The sequence below is a fragment of the Eublepharis macularius genome, chromosome 3 (assembly GCF_028583425.1).
Source record: "Eublepharis macularius isolate TG4126 chromosome 3, MPM_Emac_v1.0, whole genome shotgun sequence".
Lineage (NCBI taxonomy): Eukaryota > Metazoa > Chordata > Lepidosauria > Squamata > Eublepharidae > Eublepharis > Eublepharis macularius.
The window spans coordinates 83,713,364-83,734,426 of record NC_072792.1 but is presented as its reverse complement, the minus strand read 5'-3'; the positions used below and the strand labels follow the sequence as shown (position 1 = coordinate 83,734,426).

At 39.9% G+C, this 21,063-nt stretch overlaps 1 protein-coding gene across 2 annotated transcripts in view; it reads right to left on the bottom strand.

The window, feature by feature from the left end:
* SYTL5 (synaptotagmin like 5) overlaps positions 1–21,063 on the bottom strand; it is a 124,896-nt gene that overhangs the window by 61,078 nt on the left and 42,755 nt on the right. For both annotated transcript variants that reach the window (XM_054974636.1, XM_054974635.1), the window contains exons 2-3: positions 12,478–12,942; positions 2,513–2,725 (exon numbers count right to left, since the gene is read on the bottom strand). In XM_054974636.1, coding sequence (XP_054830611.1) covers positions 2,513–2,725; positions 12,478–12,596 — 332 coding nt within the window. In that variant the 5' untranslated portion in view covers positions 12,597–12,942. The remainder of the gene's footprint in view (positions 1–2,512; positions 2,726–12,477; positions 12,943–21,063) is intronic.

The following is a 21,063-nucleotide window of genomic DNA, read 5'->3' as shown; positions in this document are numbered from 1 at the left end:
ATGCTGGGGATTATTAGGAAGGGAACTGAAAACAAATCAGCTAGTATCATAATGGCCCTGTATAAATCAATGGTACGGCCTCATTTGGAAATCTGTGTACAATTCTGGTCACCACACCTCAAAAAAGATATTATAGCACTGGAAAAAGTGCAGAAAAGGGCAACTAGAATGATTAAAGGGATGGAACACTTCCCCTACGAAGAAAGGTTAAAGCACTTGGGGCTCTTTAACTTGGAGAAACAACGGCAGGGGGGTGACATAATAAAGGTTTACAAGATTATGCATGGGACAGAGAAGATAAAGAAGTATTTTTCTCCCTTTCTCACAATACAAGAACTCGTCGGCACTCAATGAAATTGCTGAGCAGTCGGGTTAGAAGTACTTCTTAACCCAAAGAGTGATTAACACATGGAATTCACTGCCACAGGAGGTGGTGGCAGCTTCAAACAAAGACAGCTTCAAGAGGGGATTGGATAAACATATGGAGCAAAGGTCCATCAGTTGCTATTAGCCACAAGGTATAGATGGAACTCTCTATCTAGGGCAGTGATGCTCTGTATTCTTGGTGTTTGGGGGGGGCAATCAGTGAGAGGGCTTCTAGTGTCCCTTCCCCACTGGCAGACCTCCTGATGACACCTGGTTTTTTGGCCACTGTGTGACACAGAGTTTTGGACTGGATGGGCCATTGGTCTGATCCAACATGGCTTCTCTTATGTTCTTATCTTCTTATAATGACTTATAAACTTTATAGTAATCCTGAATTTTTCCATTTCCCCCACTAACAAAAATACTGGGCTAAAAGGAAGAAAACTTTATATGAAGCACACATTCTTGTTCTTAATTAAGAGGAATGCTTAATTTAAATTCCTCTCACATACAGAGTAAATTGGAGATCAATTCCTTGATCGAGTACTTAGTATTTTCTTTTTCCTCTTTATGTTGCATAAAAAAGATGTGTAAAGATTTTTCACTATTTTATATTTAATCCCCACCTACACTGCTTGGCAAAGGTTTTATAATATACTTTCAATTCTGTACACTGAAATTCATGAGAGCTACCTAATAAGCAAATGATTATTTATTACTCTGAACATACTGGGAGATCTAAACAATCTGCTCTTGAAATTGCTTTGACTTTTTCCATGTTTTTAATTAAATAAGATTGTACTACAAGATCTACTTTCACACATCACATCCAAATATGCTAATGATTACTGATGTTGCTGTAATGAATTCTGAGCGTGGATGCCACAAATTCATTATGATTGTTTTATATTTTTTGCTGATTTTCTTGATTCCCTACACCATGTATGGAAGAATCTAACCCCTAACTGGCATCATACCATCCTTCAGCAGGAAAAAGGGCCTCATCGGAAACCAAAGATGAGCACTAGCCAAACATTCTCTTCTCTGGGAGCTTAAATAGGCTTGCTTTCTGGAGGCTTAGCAGTCGTCGGATGCTGGCAACGGAGTTTGGGTCCTCACAGATAGAGCATGAGCCTAGCTGACAAGATCCAGAGTCTTCATTAGACTTGTAAATGAGCTAGGAACCAGTTTACTTTTTTGGTGTGTTAGGGAATGTTATGTTGATTTTTATTTGCCTAGGTGCCTTTTAAACCATACTCAGTGTTTGCTTGCTTGCTTGCTTCTGGCCAACTCCCCTATTGCTTCTCTTCTGCTGTGTACATGCACAATTTAAATCCCCATTTATTTATTTATTTATTTTATTTACTTACTTACTTAAAATATAACCCACCTTTCTCCCCAATGTGAAACCAAAGCAGCTCACATTGTTCTCCTTTCCTGCATATTATCCTCACAACAACCCTGTGAGGTTGGTTAGGTTGAGAAAGTCTGACTCAATGTCACACAACAATCTTCTATGGGGCCTTGAACCTGAGTCTTTCAGATTCCTGTTAAACACTCTAACCACTACACTACACTGGCTCCCTCCAGCCCAAGAGCTGGAGTGCTTCAGTTCTCCATCTTCTTTACAACAGACCCATTTGTGAGACAAGAGAAGCAATAGTTGAGAATGGGGAAGAGATACTAGGGGTCAGGAAATTGTCTTCTTTCAACAAGAGCTATCAGTGCAAACGCTTTAACGTCTTATTTCATTTGCTTCAAGACTAAGCCTTAGCTCAAATGAAGCCCGCTCATTTCTTCATTCTCTACTCATTTTTTCTCCCTCCTTTAAATATATCTAAATATGGCCGATTCCAGACGACTAACCTGAAGGCGCTGCATGCTGCCATGTTCCGGATCGCGACGGGGAAAACGTGAAATATCGCATTTTCTTGCGCGAGTTTGGCATCACGTCGCGCCAAACTCGCGGGAGAAAATGCAGTATTTCGCGTTTTCCCCGTCGCGATCCGGAACATGGCGGCATGCAGCGCCTTCAGGTTAGTCGTCTGGAATCGGCCTATATCTAATACCATTTAATAATGGTATCTTAACAAACAGGCTCAGAAACTGAATCTGCCATTAAAATAAGTCTTAGAACAAAACTTACGCAATCTTAGCACATACAGTGCATTTCCAGTTGCCATCAATTGCTACAACGCGGCATTTGTTGCAAACTCTGAGTCTGCATGTTTGGCACAGGTCCCCTCTATCAAAGATTAAGCCCAGATTTTTTTGACAGCGAATGCAGACCCTACTGTTGTCCTGTCGGCAATGCCGTCCACCTTTCCGTTTTGCTTCCAATAATTCATTCTTTAATTTCCTGAGAAAACAAACAGATATTTAGTAAATATGGTAGATATTTTGCCACTCCAATGACTGGTCCACATGCATGAGTATCACAAAAAGAGCATAATCAAGTATTGGTTTGTATGTAAGAATAAGCCAGCACAGATCAAAAGCAGAACTTCCATATTTCTTCACAATACGACAAGCAAGTCATACGTTCAGTTACAAGTTATTAAGTGTAGAATAAAAAAAAAGGTAAAGGTGCAAGCACTGAGTCATTACTGACCCATGGGGGGACGTCGCATCACGATGTTTTCTTGGAAGACTTTTTACGGGGTGATTTGCCATTGCCTTCCCCAGTCATCTACACTTTATCCCCAAGAAACTGGGTACTCATTTTACCGACCTCGGAAGGATGGAAGGCTGAGTCAACCTTGAGAAGTGTAGAATATTTCATTCAATTAAAAAAATCCCTATTGGTTGAAACATTACCATGAGATGCAACCTCTAAATTAAGTACCAGTTACATGTCCAGCAAGAGGACTCACACTGGATTAGCAGATATTGGCTAGGGAAGCAACACATGGCTGGCAGCCACTTTAGCCTGGCCACGATGCCTCTGAAACAGGCAAGGCAGGGCAGCAGACTCTGAATTAAGCAACCAGATTTGGCAACTAAGTGAAGCCCATCACACCACCAAGCCCTGCCCAGGGAAAGTGGTGGCTACAGCTGAGACCGGGCTCCAGAACACTACTGGTCAGAATGAAAGGATAGAGAAGCCAGCTGTAGAAGGAGATTTTAAGGGTAGCCTATTTAAGGAGGATCCTCTACAGACCAGAGAGGATGAAGTATCCCTGCTCAAGCAGTGTATGAAATAGGAGGCTACAGAAAGGAGGAGGAATCAGATGAATCTCTTCTCCGATCTGAGGTCTTGTGGGTTCTCTGCTTCAGGTAAGAGCAGGACAAGGGCACTTGATAAGGGGGAATGTCAAATTGCAATAGGGAAATTTTCCAATTCTGTTTGTCACATTACTCTTTATGACCTTCTAAAATCAAACATGCTGGCTGAACAATATGAAGAGTTTATAAAAATAAAGGTCACCCAAGCAATCTTCACGGCAGAGTGGAAATCTGAACCTGGCTCCCTCAAATCCTAGCCTGACATTCTGACTAATGGATGAATTACTTGAGACCACAATCCTACAAAACTTGTCTGCTTACGAAAAATTCTTTTATTTCATATGATGGAATGAAACATTATAAGGAGATCATCATCATAACTGTGTATTCTGTCAGCTATCGGTAGTTCTCCTTTTCTAGATGACAAAATCCAGATTTTAGTCCAAGGGCTAAACAGTGCTAGCATCAGGCATCTGAAGAAGAGAACTTGATTCTCGAAAGCTTATGCTAAAATAAAATTGGTTAGTCTTAAAGGTGCTACTGGACTCTTTTTGATTTAGCTAGAATTTTGTATGTGCAGCAATGGATGGGCTGGTGGATGGTGGTGTGTAATACTCATACTGCCATGAAGCAGCAATACTTAGTGTTTTTATAGTGATTTCAGAGTTCAAAGAACTTCAATTATCGCAATAATCCTGACAACAGCTTTTTAAGGAAAACCATTATTATTTCCCCCTTACTGCAGATGGGGACTGAGACAGGGAGGAAGTGTCTTGCCTAGCATTGCAGGTTTAATTATTTTGTGGCTGAGATGATGAAATTTAAGATGAGAATATTCTGGATCACAATTCAGCCTTAGCCACTATGCTACATCATTTCCCAAATCTTTTGGTACAGCTAGTGTGTATATTGGTTAAGAATCTAAGAAACTCAATTAACCATTAGGACATATTTTACTTGATTCTTTATCAATTAACATGTATATGCAGTGGGGAAAACCCCCAACTTATGTATGACATGGAAAACAGTGTTTCCAGGGTCAGGTCCAAGTTTCCAAAATACAGGCCAAAGCCTTGCCTCAAATTAAGGACCAAAGTTGGTCCTTATGGATATTCACACATGATGTTTTTCCTATAGAAATATTCTACATAGGAAAATGTATATACCTACACGGTTACTAGTTGCCAGTTGGCTCCTCTTGCCCTTATTACTGCAAAGACGGCAATGTGAAAAGCTGGCACGCAGAAAGAGAACAATGCAAAGAGCACGGGCAGCCATTAGTGAGAGCTGACCTGCAACCCACTTGCAGAGGCTTTGAGACCCACTGCTGGATTCCACCTCACAGGTTGGGACTTAGCAGTGGCCCTCCACAAGAGCATGAACAGATTACTACTTGCAAATTTGCCTCAGCAAACAGACAACTAATGTCTATATACAACAAATATACATTGCTGGAAAGGCCATCAGATAGTTTTAAAAACTACAAACCTTTTCTCATAAATGTGAAGGGGGAAATGGAAAAGATCAAAGGGAAAGGGACAAACAGGCTAAGAGAATTCCTGAATTATAAGAATATTTCCTCAAAACACGCCTTGTGAACTGTCAAAATTAGTCAGGGTATGAAACGATAGCACTACATGATAAAATACATTGACTGTTAAGCACATGTTGATCACATCTTAGTTTAAGTCCAATTTAAAAGAAAGCCTCTTTTTGTATACTTAGGAAATTAAAAGAACATTTTTAGTTCATTATATAACTATGGGACACAATTTACTCAAATGTGATTCCAGTTCTTACATCACAATTCATTCCTCGTATTTAGTTCTCTTCATACAGTTTAATTAAACATAAACAGAAGTTTCCTCTCTTCTTTCTTTTAACCATCACAAATATGCAGCCTTAAACTATCAAATAGGAGAGTTTAAGCTGTAGTTCTAGCCAGATGCAGACAATGTAGTTTGCTAGCTCAAATGATCCTCTCCCCTGCCCTTGTCTCTCCTCCTTCCCATGCACAAATATTTCCCCCCCTTCAGTTCTGGAAATAAAAATGGTTGATGCTATATCTTCTCCAATGTTAATCCCACTTCTGAATGTGGCTATAAAAGGGTAGTTTGATGCTAACCATGAAATCATATTTTTAGCGTTAAAATGAAAAGGACAAGAAGCAAATGTCCCTGTTAAAAGAAAAAGTGCTCCTTGTTGCCGAATTAGGCTACCATGCAGCATTATATCTGCATCAAACCACTTTTTCTAACCCTAAACTTTTACTGCTGGAGGGAAAGTAGCAGGATGGTCCAGGAGCCCTCCTGCATAGCAGCAGTGCTATGAACCAACCTTGAAGACTGTTTACTGCAATCACAATCATCTTGTAAGTACAACTGCATACTGATTTTGCCACTACAATTTTCCTGGGAAAGTTTTAAACATCAGGCTGCAAAAACAATGGGATGAGTAGCAAATAGAGACGGGCATGAATCGAATTAGGACCCAAAAAAACACACGGAACCAGGCCAGTTCATGGTACGTGAACCAGTGGTTCGTGCAAGTTCGTTTCCACAAACTTCCACGAACTGGTCTACTGATTTGTTTGAGTCGTAAAGGGACAGTTTAAATGGCCGTTTCCCCAGGGAAATGGCCATATAAACTTTTCCTGCGGCTTGCAAGCAGCAGGTCCCTTTCTGGTAGGCGGTAGGGGGGATCCTTCCCTTGCCGCCTGCCAGCTGATAGTTTAAAGGGACCTGCTGCTTGCAAACCACAGGGCCCTTTAAACTGCCCAAAACCCAGCCCCCAGCCCCAGACTTTCCTTGTCCTGTGGGCCTGCGGCATCCTCCCCCTCCTCCTGCGAGGGGCAGGAAGACCGTTTTTGGCCTCTTCCGTCGCTGCATGGGCCTGCAGGGTGGCCGAGGAGGCCGAAAATGGCCTTCCCACCCTGCAAATGGCCACCGTGGCCACCTCTAGTGGTCCATGGTCTGCTTATGGTAATCTTGCAGGCTTTTCTAAGTTTTTACTGAGTTCATTTTTTTCTTTACATTGTACAATACTTACCAGAACATGCTATACAGATAACAATAAAGCCTTTCTTTCTCGAGAGCAGCATAGACCACATGACAGTACAGGGCATGGCTGATACATCAATGGTGTTCCATGGTATTCTATGGTGACTTAGCTGCAGCCCCACCTATACCGCTAAGGGTAATACAACTGTACAAGGTAGTGGGGTTTGCCAGTGGGAGGTCAACCCTAACTAGAAGTCAAACTATGCTATCTAAAAAGACGTAACCGCATGTTATTGTTCACCACACTGCAGTCAGAATGGGACTAAGATCCAGTTATTATAATATAGTTTTAACTGAGCATTTTACCAGCTTACTTTTCTCAGAAAGATTATGCAAACCTCTGCCATTAGCTCAGACAGCGGAGTAATTTCCGACTTGCAAAATTCTTGAAATGTTTTTTTAAAAAATTGTGCTACATTTATTTCCCCTAGAGAATCAAAATCCCAGCAGATCAAAACTATTATCTCAGATACAAAAAATGTGTGAGACCTGATGCAGAAGTATAGATCCATTATAATTCAGAATATAATTCTTGTACTCTCCCCTCTCCTTGAAATGTAATATTTTTTTGTTTCTGACATAAACATCTGTCTGATCTGTACCCAGAAACTCTCAGACCTGCATTGGAGGGAGGCAGGAGCAATAGCAACAGGCTGCACCAGTGAACTTTTAGGCCTCAAGCATTAATACTAACTGCCCACAATGAACATGTATGTATACTGACTCTGAATATGAAGAGGATGCATTTAACTATACATTTAATTGCTCCTTAAAATGGTCTCTTCATGTTCAGAATACTTCCAAGCATCAAATGATGAGAACAAGCAACTAGGGATGCCAATTATATTCATGTTCTGTTTGTAAGCTTCCATGCATCCCTACCTGGTAAGCGAAATACAAATCTAGATGTCTTTGGGGGCTAGACAGCCAAGGTATTCTAATGTTTCTGAAAATCCCCTGATTTTCAAGAGAGACCAGCTAGCTAGCTGAAGTAGGGCTGTAATTATGAAAGAGATCTCAGCCATCCCACTGAATGCGGGGTATTCTCCAATACAGAGGCCCACTCTGCATGGCACACTTTGAGCCAGCAATGCTGAGCAACGCCAATCGGTGCTGAAACAGCTTAGGGTCCCATCATTCTACACCGCATCAACTCGAGGTGATTTGGTGTCTGCTGACGAGTTGAGATGTGTCTGTTTGGAGCCAACATTTTGCAGGGGCTGGAGCTGATGTCATTTAAAAAAAAATTGCATGTGTAGTAACATTACTATGTTGGAACCCATCCCTATCCATGTATTTGCTGACTGGGCTGTCCCATGCCCACTGGAAAGGCAATTGGTGGTGGAGTTCTGAGGGGAAGCATGTACTTTTCATGCTTGTTCTACTCTCATTTATTTTTTTTTAAAGCTGAGCCAGGAAAGGGTTAAAATCTTGCTGCTTCATTCCTTCTTGCTGCTTTGATTCCAAGTGCAAAATGCTTGAGTTTTTTTTTCTCTTTGGTATTAAGAGAGGCCTGAAACTGCTGGGGTGGGGGAGAGAGGGAGAGAGAGAGACATTTAACCCATTCTTGGCTTTTAAAGCCACGAGGAAATGTGCAGTAATATTACAACTTTACAATGTTACATCCCATCCCTGACTTTGAAAAAAAAAAGTGTGTGCGCATACCACTGAGGAAAGAAGGGAAAAGCAGCCATTTAATTCTTTCCTGGCTTCTTGGCTTTTAAAGCTAGCAGGGAATAAGCAGCAATTAAAGCTAGGACTGGTTCTAGGACTGGTTCCTAGCTTTGGGAAAAAATAAGAGTGTGTGCATACCGGGAGGAAGGAAGCGAACAGAGAATCAGCCTTATGACCCTTATCTCGCTTTACTGATAAAAATGGCAGAAAAGGAGTTCAGAGAGCTGAAGAGGGTGGGAGTGATTACTGGCAGACAGACCAAAGCTCCCAGTGAAAGGAAGGGGGGTGGGGAAGAGAAGCAGAACAGGAGTTTTTGGTTCTTCATGGACAGAACGCACACCAGCAGCAGCTGGGTAGCAGCTTCAAAAAAAGTCAGGGAATGTGCACTGGAGGAAAAAACTGGGAAAAGACAGACAAAAAATATTTCTGCTTCCCATAACACCCTTGCAGGTGCAGAACTCGGGAGAACGTGGGAAGTAGAATAGATTCTGAAATGCTGTAAAGTGACCAAGCAGAAAACACCACAGTTTTTGATCCAGGGCTTTAAAAATGTTGGCTGGAAAGCAGATTGCTTTTAGTGGCGAGAGGTTAAAAAGTTTGGAAGTGTCTATCTTGAATCATTATGGGATCAAAGAATATTCCTGGCTCAAAAACAGAACAGTTAGCTACCGTTAACTAAAGAGTATTTTAATGGCTCTGTAGGGGCCAACTGTCAGGAAGAATTTGCTTAGCCTTAGCTTGGGATCTTATCCTTCTTTTCTCGTTCTGTTTGGATACTTGACATCAGGAGCTGCCTCAACTAGTGTCAAGACACAAGAAGGTATGATGTTTCCTCAGCATGACTCTGTGTGATCAGTTGCCATATTTGGGAATACAAAGGAATTTCTTCCAAGGTCAGACTGCCTACTAACTCTACTCAACAGTATTTGGCTTGGTTCCCTTGTATGATTCACCTGCAGCTAGTACTGTAAGCACTTTTTAAAATATACCTGCTCTCTGCTTGTAAGTAACTGCAGACTGGATTGTGTGGATTGATTGGTGACGGGATATATATGTGGACAGCTCTGCCATTGGGCTGGTGAGTCACAACTAATATGGTTACTTTGTCCTTCCAAGCTTTATAAACAGTAGCCTCTATACCAAAGAACAGGAGGAAAGCCAATGCAAGGCCAGTCTTAGAAATTACTGGAAGTAGCCAGAAAATGGTCTATAGGTGATGGATGAAGCTAATAGGCTGGGTATCTGCATAGGAGACATTGTTTAGAAACTCTAGATATACATTTCCAAGGTCCTTAGAAGAACAGGACACAAATGTGACTGAATATATAAAACACATAGTGTTCAAGTTTCCCAGAACCTTAGTTCAGCATAAAACTCATTCAGACAGATGTTTTTCATGTGAATTTCCTTCCATTTTTCCTTCCAGAGTTTAGAATAGTGAATCACTGAATGAATGAGGCAATGTGCTCTGATTTCAAAATAGGAAGAATTAAGTGTTCCAAGAGTAAAGGAGATGGAGAATATGGATGAGTCAGACTGTAGACCATGATCAGTACAGCCTCTGAACAACCACTGTCTTAATGCTTTAAACAACACTAAGAAAGCAGAAGCATCATGTATAGCAGTAAAAAATATTCACTTTCAGTTCATTTATATGCAGTGCTAGTCTAGTACTGACATAAATATCTGTCTGACTTGTAAGTACTCGTTTTTAACAAACAGCAGAACAGCCTTAAAATCAGAGACAATTATATTAAAGGGACAGAAAATATAAGCAAACAAGTAAATCACATTGCTCAAAAAGCTTTGTTTCAGATATTACATCTTTCCTGCAAATTCACTGTGATATCTTGGTGCCTCCTTAAAAGGGGGTTGAAATGCAAAACTGTATCAGAAACATGCAAAAGAACTCATATTCCAATATCTAATGTTAAACGCAACAGGGGCAGCACGTGTTCAGACCTTCAGATCTTCAAATGGAGAATTATGTTGTACAACTACGTACCAAATAGATGGTATATTGAAGTTTTACCTGTTTTTTAGCTACCTTGAAATCAGATGCTGGAGTTTCAACTTTAAATGGAGAAATGTCCTGTACCATATGTCAGTGTTCAAGAGATTTTATTTATTTACTTTATTTTATTTATATTCCGCCCTCCCCGCAGGCAGGCTCAGGACGGATAACAACATTAAAACATGTTGTATGTGTATGTTACTAATGTGTATGTTACAAACACAGAATGATAAACAAGTGAGTTAAACACGGGGCTCAGCCAATAAAGGTAAAAACAGTAATTGGACCAAGATTTTAAAATGCAATTTTTTAAAACGCAAATTTTAAGTACCAGATTCAAATTTCCAGGAATTGCCTTACCTTATTTGGGCTGCAATCCTAAATACACTTTCCTAGGACTAAGTCCCATTGAATAACACATGGCTTAGCTCTGAGTAGACTGGCTTAGGAAGGTGCCCTTCCAGTACTACTTTAGTAGGGCAGAACGTTTAGTAACTCAGATGATTAGATAAATACAAGCACTACTTTACATTGAGATAGAAATAAAGAGAGGAATAGCTAAAGGAAGAGTGTGGGACAACCAGAAGACCCTACTGTACTCTAAATATTCTGTTGCTTAGAATTTGTTCCCCTACTTGCTCTTCTTTGTTTCTTCCATGCACTTCTGCTGACATTCATACATACAGGGTCACTGATTATATCCTGCTCTTATTCTTCAACATTCTCTTCAGGTTACTTACAGCCCCCTCCATTCATGGCATGCCTAATGCCATGGATCAAGTTGTTAGTTATATTAATTTTCTAAGCTGTGTGTTTGGAGATGGGAATTTTCTCCTGTGCCCAAGCCAATTTGTTACCTATTAGGGATATACTCTTCACAAGGGATTTATTGGCCTTTGGGAAGAATATGCTTAGAAAAATAATGTTATGCTAGAAAAATAATACTGGAGTTCTGCAAAACTTAAGATCTAGTTCACTGCTGTGTGATTTTCAGGTGGCTTTATCATATGTACTGTGTTATTTTCCTGTTTGAACAGCAACCATATTGTTATAGTGCCAGCTTGGCAGGAAGCATGTTGCATTTAGGCCTTGTTAATTTTTACCACCCCCTAACAGTTAGGTACTAGTCACCTGTTTTCTTTAACAAAGAGCTTTTGATACTAAAAAGAGAGAGGGAGAGAGACAGAAGAGGATGTAAACATAATTACTGTACTTTATCTCTCCTGCAAAAATTGCACTAAAAGATTGCACTATGGTGGTTAATAAGCTAAACCATTTTAAATGGAGCATAATGATTAAGCAACATGCCCTCATCAAATATTAAAGAACAAGGCAATCATCTTAGCCTACAGCAATATGATCTATGAGTCACCCAGGAATGCATGCTACAAACTTCAACGATAACACTGAGTTAGCTAGCAATAATTATAAAACGTTGTGCCTTAAGAATCCATCAAATAAGATCTGGCCAAGAATGTAAGCCGAGGAAAGGCAGCCACCTGCTATGACGTCAAGGTTACAAAAAAATAATAATTCGCAACTTGCCATTTAATGCCAGGCCATTAATTAAAGCCTCCCTGCTATCTACTACCTCCTCAGGTATCGACACTAATATACTGAAGTCCTAGCAATTCTGTCATGACTCATGATTACAGTATAGCTTTTCTGCTTATGGCACATGGCTACTATGATAATCTTTTTTAAAAAAATCAGCCTACTGTACCACTCAAGTTGATAGGAAATTAACTTTGCAATCTTAAGTACTCTTTTTGGTAGTAAGCTCCATTAAATAGATCTACCTAGGATCTGAGCAAACGTGCTAAGGATTGCTCCCTAAGTGCTAAACTGTACTTTACAGCATCCAAGAGTCAGACCAATGGATGCTGATGCTATTTAAGAGCAGCCATTTAAAAATGCCACAAGGGCCTGATCAGGCACACGGTGTGGCAGGGCCAGGCAATCTTGTCCCCCTCCTCCGATGCCTTTTTAAGTGAGAAAATAGCCATTCAGTTTTGGCCCTAAGGCTGTGATCTGAGATGGTTCAAAACAGGATATAAATCTAGCTGTTAATATCAAAATTATATACTACTATCACAAAATCTAAAATTCTGAAAACAGCAAAGACAATTTAAAAATTACCTGATTCTCTTATCTTCAATTTTTTTCAAGTACTCATCTCTCTTCAGAACCCCCAATATAATTTCCTTTTCATTTTCCAATAAAAATGACAAATTTATTATCTCCAAATTTTTAGACATGTTTCTTCAGTTGGATTATTTTATAATGTACAGGGAAGGATGTGTGCTGTGGAGTTCAAAGGCATATCTTCGCAAAGGAGAGGCCGTTACAGGCAGATCACCTGAAAGGAACTAATTCATGCACTTAAGCCAAATGCAAAACAGCTTGTCTTCATCAGAAGAGTCTCTGCTTTGTACTTGTAAAAGAATCTGATCATTTTACTGACTTTTGAGTGTCCACTGCAGCTTGACTGTTATTCCTGGACATGCTGCAGGTCTTCATTCACAGATCATCCTTGAGTTATTCATTCAACATAGTTAAAATCACAGAGATTTTCCAAAATCTGGTTATTTTTAGTCTTGTTATCTGAAAATGAAAACACAAAATATGTTACCATGAACAGCATTTTGACTAAGCTTTGTAAATCAAGTGGTGGCTTGAAACTTTCTACAGCATAAAGAAAAACTAACTATTTGCATATTGGCAACTTTCATTTTGTATACTTATGGCACTTAGTATCACAGATTAACATATATCTTACTATATATTAACATTAACATATATCTTACTACTATCACCGTAAACCAGTTTAAACCCAGCAGCAGAATGCAAGAATTTTGCAAGGACCAAGTTCTACCACTTCTCATTTTCTCAACTCAAGGTACTTTATTCTTAATTAACAGAAGATGGCCATATAGAATTTGTATAAAAAGGCACAAAATTAAGAATCAGTCCTGGCTATGTAACAAGTTCACTTTTTGTTACAATTTTGTTACACTTCCACCCCAGCCTGGTGGAACGCTCTCCTGCTGGAGATCCAGGCCCTGCGCGACCTGTTACAGTTCCGCAGGGCCTGTGAAATGGAGATGTTCTGCCGGGCCTTTGGCTGAGTGCCAGCAGGTGTCCTCCTTCTTCCATCCATGACCACCACTTTTTCTGGGGCTGCCCTCAGCCATCTGCTATGCCCATATACAGACTCCCAATATTTGTTTAATCAGCCTGCTCCTAGACTATTTTAATGACTTTTTAAAAATTATTGATTTTATGGTTTTGTGACTTTTAATGTATTTTTTGAATGTTGTTAGCTGTCCTGAGCCCATCTGTGGGGAGGGTGGGGTATAAATCAAATAAATAAATAAATAAATTGGATGCACAGTAAAACAGCCATTTAAGTGCTTCAACGTATCCATTTTTGGAGCGCAGTCATACTAATTACAGCACACCAGAAGTCGGTCTAGCAACGTATTACAACAATTAAATCTTAAAATGAAATCCTAAGGCCACTAACTGCTAAGAAGTACAACTAAGCTCCTCACAGGCATAATTCAAAGACCATTTCCTTGCTGATGCTGCACTAGTGTAAACCTGTAGCCAGAGCAAAAGTGACACGGCAGCATCCAAAGCATGTCAGAGAAAGAGCATATTCTAAGACTCTCAACTGATGTCCCAGTCCAGGCACCAACGTAATATTATGGTGGTGAAAATTCTGGTGTAAGAAAGAACACTCCCATTGAACTCCATGGGAACAAAAAAGAAACTGCCCTCCCCCAGCTGTCTCCTGTTACCTCAGTACAAATAGGGTTGCCAGGTCCAGGTTGGGAAATTCCTGGAGATTTTGGAGGTGAGGCCTGAAGAGGGGAGGGTTTGAGGAGGGGAGGGGCCTCAGTGGGGTATAATTCCATAGAGTTCACTCTTCAAAGCAGCCATTTTCTCCAGGGGAACTGATCTCTGTTGCCTGGAGATCAGTTGTAATTCCAGGAGATCTCCAGCTATCACCTGGAGGCTGGTAAGCCTAAATAAGACTATCCAATGCCTCCTGGATGTTACACAGACACTCCCTATATTGTATTCTGCCAATGAGTGAACACTTTTTTTTTGTTATTGGCCCTCATCCCTGTTTGTGTTTTATGTTTTGCTACACACACAGGGAACCTAAAAATGAAAGAAGAATTACAAAACCAAGATGTTAATTTAGACTGGTGGTCAACAGTGCAGATTGAATCCAGATACAACAAACATTAAAAAATGGGGGGCTTTTATCTAGAGCAAAAAGAGTTTGAAAAACTCTTATGTGACTCAGATGAAAAGTTGATGAAGAAAATGTATATCTTCCTAATGGAAATGAAAGAAAATGATGGGGTGGAGAAATGTAAAAGACTATGGATACAGAATTTAGGTAATGATATTGACCAAGTACAGTGGGATAAGATATGGAAAGTAAATGTTAAAATAACTAAATCTGCTGTGTTTAAAGAGAATTTATATAAGATGTTCCATAGATGGTATCTAACGCCAGTTAGACTGGCTAAAATGTTTAAAAATATGTCAAATAAGTGTTGGAAATGTAAAGAAGGTATAGGGACATTTTTCCATACGTGGTGGTCCTGCAAAGAAGTACATAGATATTGGGTAATGGTACATAAGTTATTACAAAATATCCTACAGATAACAATTCCTTTGAAACCAGAGATTTTTTTTATTAAACTGTATGTCGGATATGAAGAGAGAGCAAGAACACTTAGTAATCCATATAGTAACAGTGGCTAGAATCTTATTAGCAACCTACTGGAAACAACAAAGAGTCCCCCAACAAGAAAAATTAATAACGAAGGTAATGGAGACGGCGGAAATGGATAAATTAACATTGTTAATGAAAGGGAAAGTGGAAGACTTTTCTGTACCATGGGAACCCTTCTACAAATGGATGACAAACAACAATAACCAGTAAACATAAATATGATAGTAAGATTAACTGTATAATGACATAATAGAGCTCACAATTGATGTAATAAGGTGGAATATGAGAGATAAAAGAAATAATAGATATCGACAAGTAAAATGATAACTGTCTCATGTTTGTATATATGTGTTGGAAAACAAAAATTTTTTTTTTAAAAGACTTTTTTTGTGATTGGTCTTCATCCCTGTTTGTGTTTTATGTTTGGCTACAGACACAGGGAACCTTATTGGGTGGAAAGATGATACAGAAATGTTTAAAATAAAGAAAGAAAATTGTTCTGTCAAGCTTGTGTTAAATAATTGCCATGCAAATCCCCAGATACAAGGATACTATTTTGAGGTCACAAGTCATGCAAGCATTAAGCTGATAGTTCTCAAACAAATCCGTAGTTGAGACAAAACAGATAATCACTAATTACTGCCTTTACTTTTGTCATGCATGAGCATGGCCAATGGTAAGAAACTAGATACTACCTAGGCCACTCCTGAGATCCCATGAAGTTTGCATTTTCTGTTGTTGCCCATAACATATCCATAGTAGCATTAGGTTGCCAGCTTTGGGTTGGGAAGTTCCTGGAGATTTAGGCAGAGGAGCCTGGAGATGGCGGAGTTTGGAATCTCAGGAAGGGTATAAAGCCACAGAGTTCACCTTCCAAAGCAGCCATTTTCTCTAGAGGAATTGATTTCTGTTTGGAGACCAATTGTAATCTGGGAGAACTCTAGCCATCATCTGGAGGCTGGCAAGCCATACTGTGGTGTTTTAGCTGCTCAATAAAATAGTGTTTTTTTCTTCAGATATTAGTAGGGATTCTCTACAAAACGATTGGACAAGATAATAGCTTGGCTTCTGATTACTATAAACCCTTACAATTATTTGGGTACACAGCTGCATTTTCAACTTTGCTTTTTTTCTTTGTTCAGAAGTTTCTTCTCTTGTAGGATTTCAAGATTACTGCTAGAAGTGATAGCAACATGGTGATTGGCTATGCTGCATAAAAAACATTTTAGCACGGCCTGTTCAGTTTTGTGAAACCTAATAGGACTTGTTTCACAAAACTGAACAGGCCATGCTAAAATGTTCTAATTCTAATAGAATGCTTTTTGTGATTGAAGGAGAAATTAGGATCCTTCTCGAACAATTACATCCACTCTAGAATGATCCCTAATGAAACTCTTAAAAGCCAGCTTTCCCACCTATACTTTATGCTGGTGTTACAAGAAAATATGTTTGTATAATGCTGTCAGTGCATTTACATCAGGAAATAAAGCAAAATAACCATGTTAACTTCCATAAAGAATGCTACATTTAAGGAAAGCATATTTACAAAACATGTTTCTACCTTTTGTTTTACAGGTCAGTAGAGGAACCATTGTTCCTTTTTTAGAATGCTAATAATATTTCAGCAGGCATATTAAGCATGTAGGTCTTACCGTATCCAGAGTACAGTGGCTGGAGCTCTCCTTCTAGCCAACATGAAGAGCACTGCTACAGCAAACTCTGAACAAACTAGAAAAACCAGCTGTTCATCCATCCAGAATCTGTTTGCACAGTGCACACCCTGCAGCATGATGCAACATTTACCACCAGCAGCCGGTTATCAATGCATCAGGAAATACCAGTAGCACTAACCCACTGAATTTTCTAAGGAAGAAGGGCAAGCCATCTTGGGCAAACACTGAAGAGGTGACATGCTAATATTTTAAGAAGAATTACTGACTGCTGTTCACAATACCCAAATCAGAGTCAGTATACCCAATTCTTAGTTGAGGGAAGGTGTCTTTGTGACTTCAAAAATAAAGAGTGGTACTTTCTTCTGATGCTTTGTGATGCTGGGAAGTCACAGAACTACATTAGTTCTGCATGACAGGTTTATAAATAAACGATTTTTTAAAACCCTGTGTAGATTACCTTTCCAGTTTAGAAGCACTCAAAGCGACATACATAAAGAACGTGTAAAAATCCTGATTATTTCAAAATGCCTCATGAGTTAAGAACTTTACACTTTATTAATCTTGTCTTGGTCTTCTGGTTTGTAACCCATATTCTCCCCCAATAAACATGATTTCTAAATGTCTCCTGAAATAATAACATGCTCATTACAACCAAATACAGCCTATATATATTTAGGAGAATAATCCAATGTCCAGAGACCCCCTCTGCTCTCCTGGACTTACTCAAGAAGAGTTGGGACATGCCTGACCCATGGAGGTAAGACTATGAGAATCCACTCCATATTATGGGCTCCTCAAGGGAGTATGAATTTGTGCGACAAGCACAGAGTCACAGCCACCTTCACCCCAAGAGGCTACTCCCACCCAAGAGGCAAGAGGAGGAAAGCAGGAGGCATGATCACCGTTGAGGAGGCCCACTGGATCTTACTGCCCTGAGAGGGGCAGGGATTTCCCTATTAGCAAGGACAGGGCTATCCCTCCCAGGGAGTTTCCTGGTAATAATAGTAACTGTGTTTATATAACACTTTTCTAGACAGATGCTATAATGTTGCTTGCTGAGATTAGCCAGGGCCCGCTCTGGGCCTACACCAATACAGTCTTTAAAAGGGAGTTCAGGCAGCCAAGGAGGAGGAGGGTAGCTGGTTGGTCTCTGACAGCTACAAGATGCCAGTCGGGGGGAGAGCCAAAAAGAGGGTAAATGGAAGTGACTGTAAAACTCTTCCTTCAAGTTTGCTCTGCCCACACTAAGGCTGTATGTCCCAGGGGAGTGGAGGGCACTACAGTGCCAGAGGGGATACCCAGCTCATCAGATCCTCACATTCAAATTGTTTGGTAATGCAACCCACATGACTTATACACCCTGTATTTACTGTCTAGAGAAATGGTGGGACCAATTGTAAAAATAATGCATTTCTACTGGTGACCTCTCTACACAGTAAAGAGTGCTAAACAATATCACTTAATAACATAATAACATTCGATTTATATACCACCCTTCAGGACAACTTAACACCCACTCAGAGCAGTTTACAAAGTATGCTATTATTATCCCCACAACAATCATCCTGTGAGGTGAGTGGGGCTGAGAGAGCTCCGAGAAGCTGTGACTGATCCAAGGTCACCCAGCTGGCTCCAAATGGAGGAGTGAGGAATCAAATATTCTTGTAGGAGAAACAAAAGTCCTGCTTAAGTCAGTGAAAATACCTGGGCTGGTTCAGGCTGTGGGCTTTTAGCACTGAAATTAATTAATCAAAGGAAAATGCCAGCCTCTTGTTGGAATTTGTCTCTTTAAATATCAACAGTAAATCTACAGCAGTAAGAGGGCATTTTTGACACATTCGTTGTTCAAACGAAAGCATAAGTTGAAGCTATCCTTCATTTTGGGCATAATGCTAGCTTTCTCACACACTGGTTTGACAAAAAATCTTGCTTACCTAAACAATAATGTTTATATTATCAAATACAGGGCCTCCCAGCTACAGCAAGTCTATAATACAGAAATGTATGTAGCAGCACATATACAGCAAAATACTAATACTTAAGTCTATATTTTAAATGCCTGAAGATTTAAAGAGTTATATTAAAACTGATGTTCAAGTACAAGTAAGCTTTTAAAACAGACAGAATACAAAATGTTAAAGTATCCGTTTCTGAGTTACTGAGAACTGCTTCACACATTACATTTTCTCTGTCGAGACTTTCCATGTGAGAAAGTTATCATGTGTAACACGGTCCCTAGGACATTATGTAAAAGAGTAGACTAATTCACTTCTCAAAAATTCAAAATCACCCTTCATTCTACAATCCTGCAGGCTCAAATACAGGTCGAGTTATCCAGATCAAAATTCTTTTTACTGTTTGTATGACAGAAATGGAAATTCAGTTGCACTGAGGAAAAAATGAATAATATGGTATGAACAAAGTCTTATTCTTATACAAACATCCTGAAGTGTCAACAGCAAAAGTGAGGGGCGTTGCCACTCACAATCTCTTCTAGTTTACCATGCCTTGTGCAAATTCCAGCATTTGATTACTCATTTAGGATTGTGATATCCTTAAACAAAAATATCCCATATATCTTAAATAGTAATTAACTAGATGAAACTTGTTTTTCCTTGTAAATTCAATTAATTTTATTAACAGCTTCGGCCAGTGTCTTTTGGTATTTTGTGGGGCAATAGTGGTTCTTGTTCTGAGGGTTTAATGTTTGTCACATATTTTCCAATTGATTGTTGTCTGGCCTTGAACAAATATGTAGAGTCCTCATTCTGAGCCTGGTGACTGGGATGACAAAGTGGTTAATTCCTAGTAACCACTGAACCTGGAGGGCCATATGGTGGGGCTGAACAAGGAATAAGGCTGTCGAATGGATTAGGGTGTATACTCTGTTAGTGGGCAAGAAGGCCTTGACATATTAATCATTCCAGCTCTGCTCCAATAAATTGTCTGTGGCTGGTGTAATATGGGTTAGACTCCACTGCACTGACTTGTAGGCCTAGATCTGCAAAAAGGCGAAGTGTGGATTGTACATGAAAAAGAAACAAATGGTGGTAATCTCCTACTAAACAGCTGATACAGGGAAAAGATCACCACCACCATACACTTTCTGGATATTAGGTGCCCAGATATAGAAGAAAATCAACCTTGGTGATAAATAATTAGGGGTATACAGGGTCCTATATTTGAGATAAGTCCCATGCGTTCATGGAAAATAGCTAGCAATCTGTCCTCCTGGAATGAGTACACTAGAGGTATATCCAGTATGCAGAGCACTTATAAGGTACTGAAACATGGTGCTGAATATTTTACAGCACCAGCTGCAGAGCCGGAACAAATACCTAAGGCAGTAAATGCTCCAATGACTCTTGCCTCTTGGCCTCAGCAATACTGAGCATGGGGTGAGACCATAAACTGTTCAGTCACCATCCTTTCCTGAACCTCTTTGGATTGATTTTTGTCCTTCTTCCTCTTCCTAGGTTCCAAAGTTTCCTAGGCTCTGACTTCAAAGGACTGGTGTTCCTGATTCAAGTGCTGCTTTAAAGCTGAAGATCCAGTGCCTAGAGTGTATATAGTCATCAACAATACGAGATCCATCAAAACCAAACATATCAGTCTGGTAGAGGTCAATATTAACATAGACTGTGCCACGCTGTAACGCCAATAGGATCTGCTTCCAAACAGTTGTTCAACGTAGATTAATTGGTTATGATGTTTCATTAATTTCTTATAAGAACAAGATCCAACCTCTTCACCAAAACAGAAAAGGCAAAGGTCATAGCCATCTGTGGAAGCCAGTTTTCCCCATACTGCAAGCACTTTTGAAAGGTGGTCTACTATGTTGGAAAGCCAAACACCATACCCACAAGGGAGAAAAACACACAGAGAGAAAGGTAAGAGAAAATTTTTGCTAGTTCTGATTATCTGAGGGGGAGAAAGTTCTAAGGACACCGCTGCCACAGCATATGAGAGAGATCTGGTTTCTCAACTCTAAGCATGCATCTAGTGCTCTTGGCTTGGGATGAATAGAGATTACACCTAAAATCTTAGCTCTAGAAGATTCCAACATGATGCTCTGCACAGACATGAACCCATCCAGCCTGCTTGCACAGACACCATAAAGAAGAACAGGGGCAGAGCTGGAATTATTAATATGTCAAGGCCTTCTTGCCCACTAACAGAGTTTACACCCTAATCCATTCGACAGCCTTGTTCCTCGTTCATCCCCACCATATGGCCCTCCAGGTTCTGTGGTGGCCCCTACCCTATGGAACAGCCTACCTGAAGAGGTCAGGAGAG